Source organism: Rhineura floridana, chromosome 11 (assembly GCF_030035675.1).
Source record: "Rhineura floridana isolate rRhiFlo1 chromosome 11, rRhiFlo1.hap2, whole genome shotgun sequence".
Classification (NCBI taxonomy): domain Eukaryota; kingdom Metazoa; phylum Chordata; class Lepidosauria; order Squamata; family Rhineuridae; genus Rhineura; species Rhineura floridana.
In genome coordinates this window covers 42572861-42588049 of record NC_084490.1, presented here as the reverse complement: position 1 = coordinate 42588049, position 15189 = coordinate 42572861, and the positions used below count along the sequence as shown (strand labels likewise).

Sequence of the window (15189 nt, the reverse complement as noted above, 5' to 3'; positions counted from 1 at the left end):
TGGGGGGCTTGCTCCCTAATAACTGTGTTTAGGGTTGCAGCCTTAAATGTTTTGGCAAACACACTCTATACTTCAACTGCTAAAAGCAAAATTGCCCTCTTGCTACATTTGTGATGAATATTGGGACTCTGTAAGCATCAGATTAAGATAACCAAAATGTGAAATCAACAGATTCATCCTTCTTCCTTTGTTAATCTTACCCACCTACTTGTCCTTGTATCTCTAACATCCAAGATATTACGTCACAGAGTCCCCTCTCAAACATTGAGCCCAAAACCCAGCAGCATCAAAATTCCATCAGTAGCAAAATGTAACACACATATGCAAGATTCTAGTTGATTCTGAAAACCAAGGTCTACGTTTTTATGATGGAAGCTTAAGTTACTAGTCAGGGGTTACACAAAACAAGTGTTCCGTTAGTACGGAAGCCACGGCTGTTAAACTGATTTGTTTTTGTTGCATAAAAAAACTACTGTGTGGGTTTTCTTGAATTTAGGGTGTCTCATTATGAATACAAGATGCACCTGTCCTCTGTTAGCACTTTCCCCAGTCTTTTAACCTGCAACTTCTCCCTCCCCCTTTCAGGATCTTATTGATGAATGGATAGCCAAAGAGGCCAAAAGGTCCAACAGCAATAAAATAATGGATCCCAGCTGTTTGAAATGGACCCCTCCTAAGGGCACTTAATTTGACCAATCTCTCCAAGAAGTGTGGACACCCCCCATCTGCTGCCGCCGCTACCACCACTACCACCATGGCCCTCTTTCCTTTCCCAGTATTAGGAACTGCCTTTGGGATCGTGGATGTTTGCTGTTGGTACCAATCTCCCCTTTTCACATGCTCTCAGGACGTTTCTCTTCTTGTTGGGACCATTTTGACCCAGGTCTTTCATTGCGAGGTTGGGAAGATCAGAGGGTTCTGGACACAATGTTAATGTGGCCCCACAAAGGGGCAGTAATATCTTGTACTGTACCTTTCCACTTGCTGCTTCTTGAACCACAAGGTCCTAGTCCATAAAGTAGTGTTGTACCTGTAATTTCTTAGTTGTATCACCCTGCTGCTTCCATGCAGCCTTGAAAGGCCTGGCCCACACCTTCAGTGAGGTGGTAGTCCTGCATGATAGAGGGGGCTGTACTGTTTAAGACTGCAGGTGCAGGGCACTATTTTTTATATGTTTCCCCATGTAAAAAGTTCCCTGCCAGGAGAAAACTAGCAGTGACAGTGATAAAGATTCTAGCCAGCCCTGTCTCCTTCACTAGTTTTCTATTTGCAGGTTTTTTAATACATAGGAGAGCATTCAAAAGCATTCTCCTATCAGTTGTATGAAACAGTACAGTCTGTTCTATTCCACATTCCCCTCTCATTCTGCTGCATGTTTAGATCAAGCCCAAAGGTGGGTTCATGAGATCATTTCCCACTCACCAGATGTCAAGATTGCAAGTGGAAATGATCCAGCACCCCTTGGGCTCCTGGGCTGCTTCAGGATCATCTGTTTCTCATGTCTATTTGAGCACTCCCTGGATATTGCCGCAATGTGTATGCAAACATCCTCTACCCAGCATTCTTCTTTCTTTAATGCTCAGCGGGGAAATACAGGCCAGGAAGTATCCAAAGGGCTCTGATTTCAGAATGTGAGGATGATCTTTGGATGCTTCCTTTTCCCTGCACCTTTGTGGGCAGCACCACTGACTCCCTAATGGAAAAGATAGCACTTCACCTAGCCTTGGTTGCATGCTTGCAGTGCCTCAGTGCTACTGCCAGTGTCACTTCATGTTGTGCCCATTACTTCTCCTGTAGCTGCTTCTGAATATTCTCTGACCACAGACACTTCTGACGAGTCATTTAAATTGAACTTTCTTTGTGGGAGGAGATCAGCACCCTTGCCATCTACTTTGCCATCTCTCGCCATTTGGGCTTCTTTCTGCTCCAAAAGAAAACTGCCACTAACGGCCCGAGGAGCATGTGTTTAGTAGCACTGCAGTGGCTATTTCAATCACCGCCAGCTGGAAGATGCTCCTTTGGTCAGCTTATTCATGCGCAGCTTGGGCACTACTTTGATTAGTGGCAGTGAGGCTACCAAACAGAGTAGTGCCAGATCCAAGGGACAGGTAGCTGCAGCTGAATGGTTTGTCACATCCTATAGCCTTCACAAGGTAGTAGTTTGATTTCCCACCATGTTTTTGCTTGTTTTATAGGCCATGTTTCTGCATCTTTGCGGCCCTCTATGCTAATAGTGGGACCATCCTGGACCTGTGACTTTTTCGCTACCATCATTTTGGTCGATGTGAACAGTGGTTGTTTTTAAAGGAGTACAGGGTGAAATTGCTGCAGTGGCATATTTTTCAGAATTTGTGCTATTACATGCATAGATGAAGAGAGCCCCTAAAGCCACTGAGGCCAGATGGCCTATCACAGGCATTTCTGAAATGCCCTTCTCTATAGATTTAGCTTGGCTGTCTTAAAAATGCAGCCACAACATATGGTCTCCCAATGAGGCTAGGTTTCTACCACATTTCAAGATGAGTTACCTGGCTTCATGTGGGTGTTTGTCACAAGATGAATTCACTCTTTGAACATTTATAAAGAAAGTCACTTCAGAAATACACCTGTGCATGGGCCAAGAGCCTCAAAAGTGTGTGAACATGGGCACATAGCATCAGTTTGACAATGATACTGGGTGTGCCCCTTTGCAAGGGAAGCTCATCCATCCCTAAATTGGGGTGAAATCATTGCCCTGCCCTGCATGCCATCTGTTCTAGTGACGGGGAGAGGTGGAAGGGAGAGGAAGAGCTGGAATCTTGTGTGGTAGGTGGAGAGGATTTGTGAGCTGTCTGTCAAGATGAAGAGTTTTTGGTCATTTTAAACGGGTACCACTGATATCTTGATTTAGCCCTCAAAGTCAGGGATGGGGAAGCTGTGGCCCTCCAGAAGCTGTTGGGACTACAACTCCCATCATCTCCAACTAGTGGTCATGCTGGCTAGGGATGATGGGCGGGCCACAGGTTCCCCATCACTGCTCTAGGTATTAAGTTCACAGCTCACCTTAAGTGTTCAAAGACCAAAGGGGAAACTCCATCTATCACACTATCATCAGCCTAGCTCCGCCGTTCATAGAGATGACAAACTATTGAAAGACTGCATCTGGAGACAGTCCTTTTGTTTAATTAATCAGACTTCTGACAGGTTTGCTCTTTAGAGGTCTGTCCGGCACACATGCATGTACATAAACACATACACTCACCATCAGTGTGAAGTCTGCTTTTAAATAGATGAATTTGACCTGCTCTGCTGGCTGGCCTTTTGGCTACCTTTTGAGCATAATAGAATTGCCTTATGATACCCCAGCATTTGGGGGTAAAGATCCCGCTCCCCTGAATTCTGAGGTGCTGTTGCACAAAGCAGCCATGGTCCAGTTGCACACGTCACAAGCCACAGAGCAAGCTGGGGTCGCATGCAGCACAACCAAAGAGACCGCAGAGAGAGATGGAGGGTGGTGGTGCGAATCACATCCCCCCACCCCACCCTTTGCACCATCTCACCCCAGGTTGCATCTTAGTATAGCTTGTCATCCCTAGAAAAGTATTCTCCTTCCTAGAAATTATATTTGCGCAAGTCTTCGGCCCTTGAAAAAGTCTGGCCAGAGTGCAGTGTATTACCTGTTTTTTGGACTGCCTTAATGGATGTGTTGTGCTCTGCACTTTGACATCCATTTCCAACGAGTGCGGGGATGTCATTTTCAGTTGAATTGTAGTGAAATCCTGTTCCACTCTGTTCAAAGTAAAACACCCTGGGGGCATAACAGCCATCCTCACCCCATATCTTTGGCTTCTCTCCTGGCATGGTTACCGGCAGTAGAAGCCTGCGTGGAACACAACATTGTTGTTTTTAGCTGAATGTTCCCCTGCCCCCAAACAACAACAAAAGTCTCCTTGTCTCCCATTTTGGGACAAAATGGATTACAGTTGAAAGCTGATCCCTCTAGCACGGATCTTTCCGCAAGCACTCCTGTGGTTGGCTCTTGTGTTTGGTTTTGTCTTTCATTGCCATCTTCAATCTGCCAAAGTTTATATTTCTGTGCACATTACTGGCAACTATCATCTGACATCCTTGGCTTCTAGATTCTAGCAAATGGGGTGGCGCTTTCTTAGGTAGGAGGGAAGGTTGGCCATTCATGTACAGAAGTGAATCTCTGTTTTCTGGATATGTTAGAATATGCTACCAGTGTATCTACTTCTCAATAAAGCATGTTCTCTGCTCTAGTATTCTAAGCATGGTTATTCCTGGGAAAAGAATGCCTGTGACGTATTGATCTTTGAGCAGGACTTTGGAGACTGTATTTCACCACCACCATCACCCTTTTCTGCAACAGCAATGACAAAAACTGTGATCCTGCAGTCAGACTATGCATGTTGAGCCATCTGCTTGTATCTGCTTCTGTTGCATTTTTCTTCTTTCCTTTGCTCACTCACAGTCTCCCAAGTTCCAAGAATCCAAAAGAGAGAATGAAAAGGAAGGATCATTGCTGAGGGATTTAACACATGTTTTTCATGGAGAGGCTTCAGGGTTCAGCCCCTGGCATCTCCAGTCAAAAGCATCTCAGGAAGTAAGTCTGGAAAAGTCCTCTGCCTCATATCTTAGGGAGCTGAAGCCATTAGGAGAAGACAGTACTGGGCTAAAGGGATCCTAGCAATGATCCGACTGTATATAGAGGGCTGGGGCCAAAGCCAATGTAAATGCTAATCCAAGGATGGGGAGTTTATGGCCTTCTAGATGTACTGCAGCTCCCATTGTCCCTGACCATTGACCATGATGGTTGGGCCTGATGGGAGTTGGAGTGCCAACTAAAAGGGCCATTATCTCTCTTAAGCTCTGGCCTACCACAAAGGAGACCTGGGCAGTGCAGTTTCCTCTGACCTCTTTCTTCTCTGCCATCCTTTATTGTGGAAGTCCTACTCCAGTAATGCCTGAGGGAGAAATGGTACATATTCATTTTCTTTTGTACAATGAGCTCCCACCATCAGTAAAGACATCCATGTGATTCTTTTGTGGTTAATGTTTTTGTCAGTATGCCCACACAGCATTAGGCATGCCAATAAGTGACTCAGTCTTTCATTTGGGGAAAATCCGCATCTTATTAAATGGGAGGCGCAGTTAGAACTTCAGCCATGGAGCGATTTGCAGAGATTTCAAACCTAGCAAGACTACCCAGGGCAATAGGAAGACTCTTAAACCTCCCCTTTGATTCATTTAGTAGACTCCTGTGGTTTTCAAACAGGCATTATTGTAGCAGTTGAGCGTGAGCTGGAAGCCATTTGCCCACTTCCAACCCCCAGGGTTGCTGGTCCATTAGGGTTAGTGGAGCACCTCCCTGCCTTCTTACAGCCAGTCCAAGAGGCGGCACTGTTTGTCAGCTTCCTCCTCCTTAGTCTGTTGCACTTGTAGAACTCAGCAGGGGGAAAAACCAAATGGGGACAAAACTGCCTCTGCCTGCCATTAGCTCTGGCTTCAACACCTGTTGGTGTGCCTGCTGTCCTCCCTACCAGTCCCAAAGACACCAGCCACCACCGCCAACCCCATTCAAAGCCATAAGCTCTTCATGGTGTACCTTTTTACATCTGCTTCCTTTCTGTGTTGGCTGTGTTTCAGAAGAGTGTGGCGCAAAGAAAGGCAGCCCATAGCTTAGCAAATACATTTATGTTACTAGTCTGGTACTTAACAAGGGCAGGAGATCGGTGGGGCTGTAGAACACTCAAAATATTTTTTCATTTTTTACTACTTGATAAACAGGCAACAGAAGATCCACTGGGATTATAGAGCGGAAGAGGGAGTGTTACGGAGGAATAGATCTCTCTTAAGATGCCCACGGCAGAAGTAGCTGCTCACTTGCCCAATCCTTTGTTCACCTTGCAAGAAGAAATCTGAGGTCAAAAAAGAAGAAAAAGCCAGACTGTATTTTTTTTTGTTACCTGGGGCACTGTTGTGCTGCAACAAATACCCCACAAAGGAAAAATGCAGCCCAAACTCAGATGCAATAGTAACAGTCTAATTATATAAAAAAAATCACTAATCGACTGTGACCACTTATAACAACCCATATACAAATAAGTTGTTTCTGTGATCCACACTTTTTGTGATTTGCTGCTTTGCTAAACTGCTTTATTGCATAGCAGAAATCCCTTTGCAAATTGGTTTAACTCTGCCTCAAAAAGGGCCCTGATTAATCTTGTCTATTTTTTTAAAAAAGTAATGAATTTTAGAATTATGTTATATAAAACAGAGCTTTTGTTATTCCAGATAAAACAGATATCACAGAGATGATTATATATTTTTTATCTCAGTTCACCTCCAAGGCCTTCAGAGTAGCTTTCAGTGCCCTTGGCGTCTGAAACGAGGCACAAGTCTACAGAGCAGAGGGGTCTTTTCAGTGTAGCATCTGGCTTGTGGAACTCTTTCCCTAGGGAGACTCACCTGGTGCCTATGCTACAATCTTATTAGATGCCAAGGAAATGTTTGCTTATTTAATTCTGTTTCCTTTCAGGATAAAAGGAAGCAGTTTATGTGCAAAAGATAAAACATACAACATTTCATTCAAATAAAACACACTAACTTCAAACAGCCATGTAAAACAATCCAGCAGGAGCGTTTCCTATAAAATTATTTTAAACAAATGTAAGAGAAAACCATTTAAAAACAGCAGCAATGGAAACTGTTAGAAATTCAGGCCCATTTAAAAGGCAGCACTGATGGAACCAAACGTAAGTCCTTTGAGAGAGATTTCCGGGGGGGGACACCACAAAAAAGCCCCATCTCTAGTACCTGCCAGTTACATTGATCTTGAACATGGGTCCATTAACAGGGTCTCTGAGCTGATCTTAAAATCCCAGTAGGTTCATATGGGTGCTTCAAATATTTTATTTGCCTAGGCTTTTAAATTCTTGTTGTGATTGTTTTCAGTGCTGTTTTGTAGCGTTGCTGTCACTGAATTTTTATTATTTACTGTAAACTCCCCTGGAAATTGTGAGTGGGAAGCGTGATATATTTATTTTTAAAATAAATGCGTTAATTAACGTGAGAAGTGGGGGTAACTCTCAACCCACCTCCAGCAGAGCATTGTCATCCCATCAGTCCTCTAAACATCTCTCCTTGATGCCCTAAGGATGACAAAGAGAAAGGCATAGGTTTGCAAAGAGATTAGGCATTTTCTGAGCTCAGCTCTTGCAACAAAGAACAGACAACTGTGGGAGGAAGAGGGCTCACAACCGTTAAGCAACATATTTGGGAAACCTCTTAGGTGTCCTCCTACTCTGTTCATTCCCTGCGAAACATTAAGCCCCTCCTCAAAATTATACCAGAAAATGGAGGAATACCAGTATTTACATTTCACAAACCTACATACCTATGAGCTATTCTACCTGCAAAGCTGAGTCAAAGAGCACCTATTTTGTATGCAGAATGAGCCGGAGCTCAACAGTGGAGCATTTGCCTTGCATGCAGAAGGTGCTGGGTTCAATTCCCAGTGTCTCCAGTTAGGACCAAGAGAGATCTCTGTCTGAAATTCTGGAGACCTACAGCCAGTCAGAGTAGACTAGGGACAGACAATGTGCTCTCCAGATATTGGACTACAGCTCCCATCAACCCTGACGGTTGGCCATGCCCTCCAGGACTGGGGAGTTGTATTCTAACAACATCTGGAGGGCACAATGTTGGCTACCCAGGTGTAGACAATACTGAACTAGATGGACCAACGGTCCGATCTGCTATAAGGCAGCTTCTTACATTCCTCTGTCCCAGGATCAATCCCTGGCACCTCCAGTCAAAAAGACCAGGTAGGTAGGAAGCAGTAGAGGCTGGCCTATGAGGGAAAATGGGGCAGTGCCCCACCAAACTCAGTCTGCTGTCAGCTGGTCCCACCTCTTTCCTGTGTTACTGACCGACCAGTCAGGGTGGCTCTGCTTGTGATTGGCTTTGCTTCCACCTGCTGTTTGTCTCCTTATCTGCTGTTCTACCAGTCCCAGTGGCCATCAGCCACCACTGGTAGGAAGTCATAAGACCTCTGCCCTGAGAACTGGCGCCAGTCATACTGGGCTCAGTAGGCAAACAATCTGGCCTGGTATGAGGCGCTTCCTATGTTCCTACTCCACCCTCCTTTCCAAAGAGAAAATGGGTTCTGAGTCTTCCAGACTGAGAACTAAGAGACAGCAATGCCACAGAGCCCATCTTAGCTGAAGAATCGCGAGGAGGCAGGTTGCTTTGCCACCTCCCCATCCCTTTGTGTCTGCATGAGAGAAACACAGATTAATATAGTGCAGCTGTTCTCAGCATGGAGATGCAGAGAAAAGCAACACCTTGTTGATTTTTAACCTGGTAAAGGCACAGAACCCTTTTTAAGGTAACACGATGGAGGCTGTGTTTGTTTAAAACGGGTGGGAAACCTTTTCCAGCTCAAGGGCCGCGCTTCCTTCTGGACAACCTTCCGAAGGCTACATGCCAGTGGGAGGCGGAGCCAGAGGCAAAAGTGGGCGGAGCAACAAATGTAAATTTTGTTTACCTTTGTACAGGAGGCAAGTTTCTACAGCACTCACACACCCCTATCCATCCTCCATTCAGGCAAGCAAGAGGCATGATCAGAGTTCATAAACATATTCCAGCCAGGTAAAAACACTCAGAGAGGGTGCAAAGCTGGAGAGGGAGCCTGGACTGGCTTGGGGAGAGTCCTCAGGGCCAGAGAGAGGGTCTTGGAGGGCCACAGTTGGTCCCCAGGCCTGAGGTTTGCCCACCCCTAATCTGAAATGAAAGGGCTGTCATGCTGTCAAACCCTTCCTGTTTTTTTACAATGCCAAAAAGTGGGGGACTTCTGCTACCCCACTGGCCTGACATGACTACTCACTCACCTTTAGCCTGTTTCCCCATCAAGCCATAGAACTGGTGGAGTTTCCCCCTCTTTGCCAAGTCAGCAAAGCCTTGGAAGGCTCTCCTCTGTGCAGCTTCATCCTAGAAAAGCCAAAAGGTTTGAGTGGTGGGTGGCTTGAAAGGCGCTAAAAAGGTAAGCAAGAACCTCTGTAGGGAAATTTTGCCAGGAACGAGGCCCAGATTCCACTCTTGGGCTGTGAACACACTAGCCACCCACAGCAAAGGGTTCCATTGGCCACACCTGGAGGAGGAATGGGTTGATCTGCCAATCAGTGAAATCTTTTTGAAGCTGAATTTTCAAAAAGTACTCAAGCTGATCCCACCAGGTTTTGCAGTGAAACGGTGTGGGGTTTGACTAGCATTGTGTGCCCCCATTTTCAGAAGACGCACTGGAACCGGCAGAAAAGTGAGTGTGTTTCTACTCTCATTGGCTGTGATGGTTTCAGAGAGGGCTCTTGGAATCTGCACAGCATATGCAGGTAGTGGATGTTCGTGTTTGCAAGAAGCAAGTTGCTAGCTTGCTCTCATGGCACAAAAGTGCAATGATGCTGATAGAAGAAAATGCAGTATGTGTGGCAGCTGATCTCTGTAGGTAGAGCTGTTTAGCACAGACATCTAGCAATTTTGGTAATACAGGCAGGATCTCCAGGGTTGTCCCATTCGTGTTACCAAGTGGAAGCCTGCATTTACTTGGTAGTATTTATCCATGGGTGTACTAGTGTGCACACAGCCTTGTACTGATCCTACAGCTGTCTAGACCAGGACAAGTGTGCATCTGAGAGAGGAGAGTACAGAAACAGGTCCCCATAGGATAGGGATAGAGCTCCCATCATTCCTGACTATTGGCAATGCTGGCTGGAGCTGATGGGAGTCAGAGTCCAAGAACATCTGGAGAACACAGGACCGCACATTCCAATTCCCTGACTTAGAAGGATTCACTGTCTTTTGTGCAAAAGAGCCTGCTGCACAGAGGGGGGGAAAAGATTTGTGTTTACCAATGAGGGACTGTATGCAGAACCTCATACCTGTCTTGCAACTTCAGTTTTTGTGCCAGGCACTGTTTAACTACAGGCACAGGAATGCACTGATTTCATGGTTGTCTCTGGATCAAAGGCAAAGTATGTAAGCTTTTGAGCAGCATAACTTACATTTTTTGTTTAATTCTAAAGTGTGCCTTCTTCTGTACCAACAAAAACAGTTTTAAGATGAGCTATCAGTTTACCTTGTTTGTATTTTTCAAGGTTGCGCAGCATAAGATGATTTCCTATATGACTTATACAGGAGTGTCATTTGCACACCACAGCCAATGTGAAAATCCACTATTGATTTCTTTCAAACAGTCATATCCCACTCTTCAATCAGAGGACTTTCACTTCAGCTTACAATTTAAAAACATAGATAAAGCCATCAATTAGTTCAAAACAAATGCACATCTGTCTATTTTGTCATGACTGGCTAGCAGTGGGTTGGGTTCCCACTGTGCATAGCATGTGATTTATAGTATGCATACTTCCCCCCCCCCTCAGGCCACATGGAAGTAATTGTTTAAAAGTTTGGTAAGCCATCTTGCCAACTATTCACCAAAACAGTGGGTCATAAATATCTAAAATAGTTAATGTGATTTTGTATTTCATGTTTATATGTTAACAGATGTAGAACTCCTATTTTGTGGTCTGTTGATTGGCTCAATGATGTATATAAAATGAACTAAATAAATAAAATGCAGAAAACAATCATCCAGTGGGAGGGGGTAGCCCTGATTTTCTGGATCCCACAAAGCGAAAATTGAACCTACCAATACCAAAGTTTATAACAAAAGAGACCAGTGAAACTCACCATCACTTTCATTCCTTCTCTCAGTCTTTGTAACCATTAACCCTCACAGTTAAGGCTGCAATCCTAACCGCACTTTCTTGAGAGTAAGCCCCACTGAATTCAAGAGGACTTACTTCTGAATAGACATGCTTAGGACTGGACTCTTTTTGCATACCTTCTGTCTCAAAGTCAAGGAGTAACCCAAGGTCATGTCTTCCGACGCTGGCACAACTGCTGCTTCTCCGTCAAGATGGAATAACTGCAAAGACAAGAAGTTCAGTGTCAAGAGAAGTTTAAAAATGCCCGTCATTTCTTGGCAAGGTCCTCTTCTTTGAAGCTGTCTTTTGCCAGTAGTTAAAAGAGCAGGAGAGTTTTAAAAAGGTATCGGTGAGAATTGAAGAGGTATTTCTCATCTTACAGTCACAGAGCTCAAATGCTATACGTGCATCAATTTATGTCTTCTCTTTCTTTTGCTCCACCCAGTCTTGTCAGTGTTCCAACTATCACCAAATCTGAGCCATCTCTTCTTTGCATCTTTTATTTACCCTTTCCAGACCATCCAGACCACCATTGCCCCTGTGGACTGAAATCAAGCTCTGATAAGGATTCATCCCACCCCACCCTAACAAGAGCAAGGGAGCTCCTTATTTGAGCCAGGGAAACTATTTAGCTCCAGACCCTCCTTGGAGAACCATTACTGCAGCGCTTACACATTGTCCTCAGACCAAGAAAGAGTTCTGTGTACCACAAAAGTTTGCATCTTGATCCAATGATCCTGAGCACATGAAGGTGCCCTATACTGCACCAGAAGTGGTTCCAGGTGGCAGGATTCAGCCCTGGCATCTACAAAGTCACCATGAAGAATGTTTCCAAAACGATGCAGAGTGTCTTTCCCTCTTGATCAGCCCATCACAATCACCACAAATGCAACTCAGGAACACGCAGGATGACTGTGTACCATTAGACCAGGGTTGGGCAACCTGCAAATCTTAGACTAGTTTCATGCAGCTCTTGGACTACTTTCAAAAGCACTCTGCAAGCTGTCAGTCAGACTTCTGGCAAGAGCATTCTGTCCCTCCCCACAGCCTCTTTGGCAGGAAAGAAAAGGGAAAGAAAGAGAGAGAAGGGGTGGCAGTGTAGGTGAGAGAGAGAGAGAGATAACTGAAAAGGGGGGAAGGGGGGACCTGGCCACTTCTGGTTCTGGCCCTGTGCAACACAAGCATGCAGCCCCCGGCATATTATCCCTAAGAGATTGCAGTCTTTGACAGACCAAAGATTGCCCATCCCTGTATTAAACAGACAGTCTCCATTGACAACTATACTGTGATTGGTTACACAGATCTTAGCTGAAGGAAGATTCTGTGTAACTTAAAAGCCTTCATACCACATTGCAAACCTCTTTTGATTTGTCAATAGCTTAATTTGAAGTGGCCTTATGTTCTCAGATGATTGGTCCATCTAGCTCAGGATTGTATACTCTGACAAGTAGCAGCCCTCAAAGGTCCCCAACAAGCAGAGGTTTCTCTCAGCCTGATCTTCCCAGCTGGAGATGCCAAGGATCGAATCTGGAGCCTTCTGATGCAAAACATGCATCTGCCAATGAGCTATGGCACCTTGACATGCAGTGGTGGCTGGTGCCCACTGGGACTGGTGAGGCAGAAGGCAGAGAGGCCGATGGTAGGTGGTGCCAACTACTTCTAGTTTTGTCCCCATCCTCCTTCCTGCTGAGCTGTACAAGGGCCAAAGTAAGGAGGAGGAATCTGACAGCCAGGGCCATCCCCTGGGCTGTAAGGGAGAAGGCAGGCAAGTGGGAACCGGCTGAAAGCAGACAGGGAGGTTGATAAGGCAATGCCCCATTTGCCCCAATCGGGTGTAGTGGTCCGGGATCTCAGGAGGTTTTAGACCCCTTACTTTAGCAGGGTCTCTATGTCTCCAGCATCCTACAAGCCAATCAGCATGAAAGGGGAGTGTGTTAGCCACTGAAAAGAGTCTTCTAACATGCTTCTGAGAAGACTCTTTGTCAGTAACTAACACTCCTCTCTTTCATGCCGATTGGCTCTTAGGGACTTCTGTTGTTGCGGAGAAGGAATGAACAAGGATCACATTCTCAACCCAGCAGCAAGAAAGGGAGGAGGGAGTGTGGTTGTGACTATCATGAAGGGACCTTGCACTTCTGAACCTGCCATTATATTACAGGCCCCAATGGACCAGCCTCCACTATCAACATGCCTAACAAAGGAATCTTGTTTTATTAATCCTTAGAATTGTATTGCCTTGGACCAACACAGGGATTTCAGAGTTTAATGGGGGGGGGTATTCAGCCACTTTGCATCTCTTTTTAGAAATTAAGTCATGGCTTCTGTGTTGATCAAGCATCACATCTTTGGAATGCACTACAAATGGGGCCATTTTTCAAGTCAAGAGCATTGCTTCCTCCCACCACTTAACTGGTGCGTTTCTACTCCCCCCCCCCTGGTTTTGCTCTGTTTGGGATGCTGCTTTTGAGAGATCCTTGTATGGAGTTTGCAGGGCAGAACATCCTGGTTCCACTTCAGAAAACAGGAGGGAAGCCAGGAAGGCAAATGAGGAAGAAGCTGACCTGGGCAGCTTCAAGTAGCACGAGTGTGAGACCCAATTCTATGCTCTGGGTATTGTCCCCTTCATAGAGATGGGCAAACCCGTCAATGTCTCTCTTTTCTGTTCTTAAGCTCAGTTCACAGTTCTGCATCAGTTTGTGATTTTTTATATGCATTTTTGTACACATTACTTGGCTGGAAAACTGCACTGCAAGATTTGGAGAAGTGTGCATTTCAGAGGATTGCTGTGTTTCCATTTGTGTCTCTTTTCAGGAAGTGCAAAAGGTAGGTTCACCTTTAAATGCAAACTGATGTGATGGGGTGGGCCCAAATGATATCATGGGGAGGGCCCGAGTGATGGCATTAAGCATGATACATTAAGCATCAACCACAGTTGCTTAGAGCATACAAAAGATGGAGGCTGGGTTGTTTCTTGCCCAGTAGTGGTAAAAGAGAATTCACATATTGGGAAGTGTGACTGCAATTGTTGTTCCCAAGCTGCTGTCTGTGAAGGTAGACCAAACCATGTGTGTTTTCTCCCTGTCAATTATTACTCACTAGAATTGTGTTGGCTGTCAAAATTAGTTTATGGCAGCCCACAGAGTAGACAGAAAAGGGTAGAGAATCGTCTTACTCCTACTCATTTCTCAGATCTCTTTATGAAGTGAAGAGTCAAATCTGTAAAGAAGTTTGGAGCAGCCATGTTGAAAGGTAGGGGCAAGGGCATTCCAAGCAGGGGGTTGCCAAACCTGCTTGGATATGGACATATTTGCAGAGGATCCCTACTCAAGCTTTACCAACAGCACAATCCAAATCATATCCACTCAGAAGTAAGCCCTATTGAGTTCTATGGGGCTTGGTAAGTGTGTTTAGAATTGCAGCGTTCACAGGCATCCATCTTTACTCCTGAGTGCTCCTATCTAAATCTCCACAACAGTAGACTCCTTCCTACAGTGGCCTTCTGGTGAATGGGCTGGCCTGAGGGCATTTAAACTCTTCTTGCAAGAAGCAAATAGGCTAGATTAAATGTTCCCTACCCAGGCTCTATTTTAGCTAAGATTTCTATCTTAATTTCCAATCAGAGAAATGTTTTTGTTTGAATTGTATGCTCCAAGCAACTGTGGTTGATGCTTAAGGTATCATGCTTAATGATATCACTAAGGCCTGCCCCTGTGACATCACTTGGGCCCACCCCTATGACATCATTGTGGCCCACCCCATGACATCAGTACGACCTGCCTCCATGACATCACTAGGGCCTGCCCCTGAAATCTCAGGGTTTGGGATACTTCTGACCTGGCAACCCTACATGTCTACTCAAAAGTAAGTCCTATTGAATTCAGTGGGGTTTACTGCAGGCATGCGGGATTAGCACTGCAGCTTTACTCCCAGAAAAGCGAGTATTGCATTAAAGCTTCATATTGGGAAGGTTTTCAAAAAACTGCCTTCTTTAACAGCCCAGGAAAATTTAAATTTGTTTGACTCCTGCACACAAGGGAGAAAAAAACTGAAAGCTATATACTTACTCAATTTATGAGACTTTCAAACAAGTAGGAAAAAACAATCATTTTCTGGCATTGCAATGGGGTCTAGGCATTGCCTGGAGGTCAGCAAATCACAACCCTGACTTCACTTATTGGCTACAAAACTGAAAGGGCGGTGTTAGAGCAGCCTGCTACAAGCTGATTTAACAGAAGTTGCAAGTGGGGACGGCAGCTGACATTTTGGTGTATATCTCATGAACCAGACCACCTAGAAACATTTTTTTAATTAAAGCTGAGAGTCCAGAGATTAAGGTGAATCACCTGGAGAGGACCCCCAAAATCCGGAGTCTCCAGGCAAAAACCAGAGACCTGGCAACCCTACTACCCCTTGAAGAGTGGTTGCA

The 15189-nt window shown here is 45.1% G+C and overlaps 1 protein-coding gene across 3 annotated transcripts in view; it reads left to right on the top strand.

Moving 5' to 3' along the window:
* Positions 1 to 4259, top strand: part of KAT7 (lysine acetyltransferase 7) — a 34369-nt gene extending 30110 nt beyond the window's left edge. For all 3 annotated transcript variants that reach the window (XM_061591248.1, XM_061591250.1, XM_061591247.1), the window contains one exon: positions 586 to 4259. In XM_061591248.1, coding sequence (XP_061447232.1) covers positions 586 to 687 — 102 coding nt within the window. In that variant the 3' untranslated portion in view covers positions 688 to 4259. The remainder of the gene's footprint in view (positions 1 to 585) is intronic.
* The last annotated feature ends 10930 nt before the right edge of the window (positions 4260 to 15189 follow it).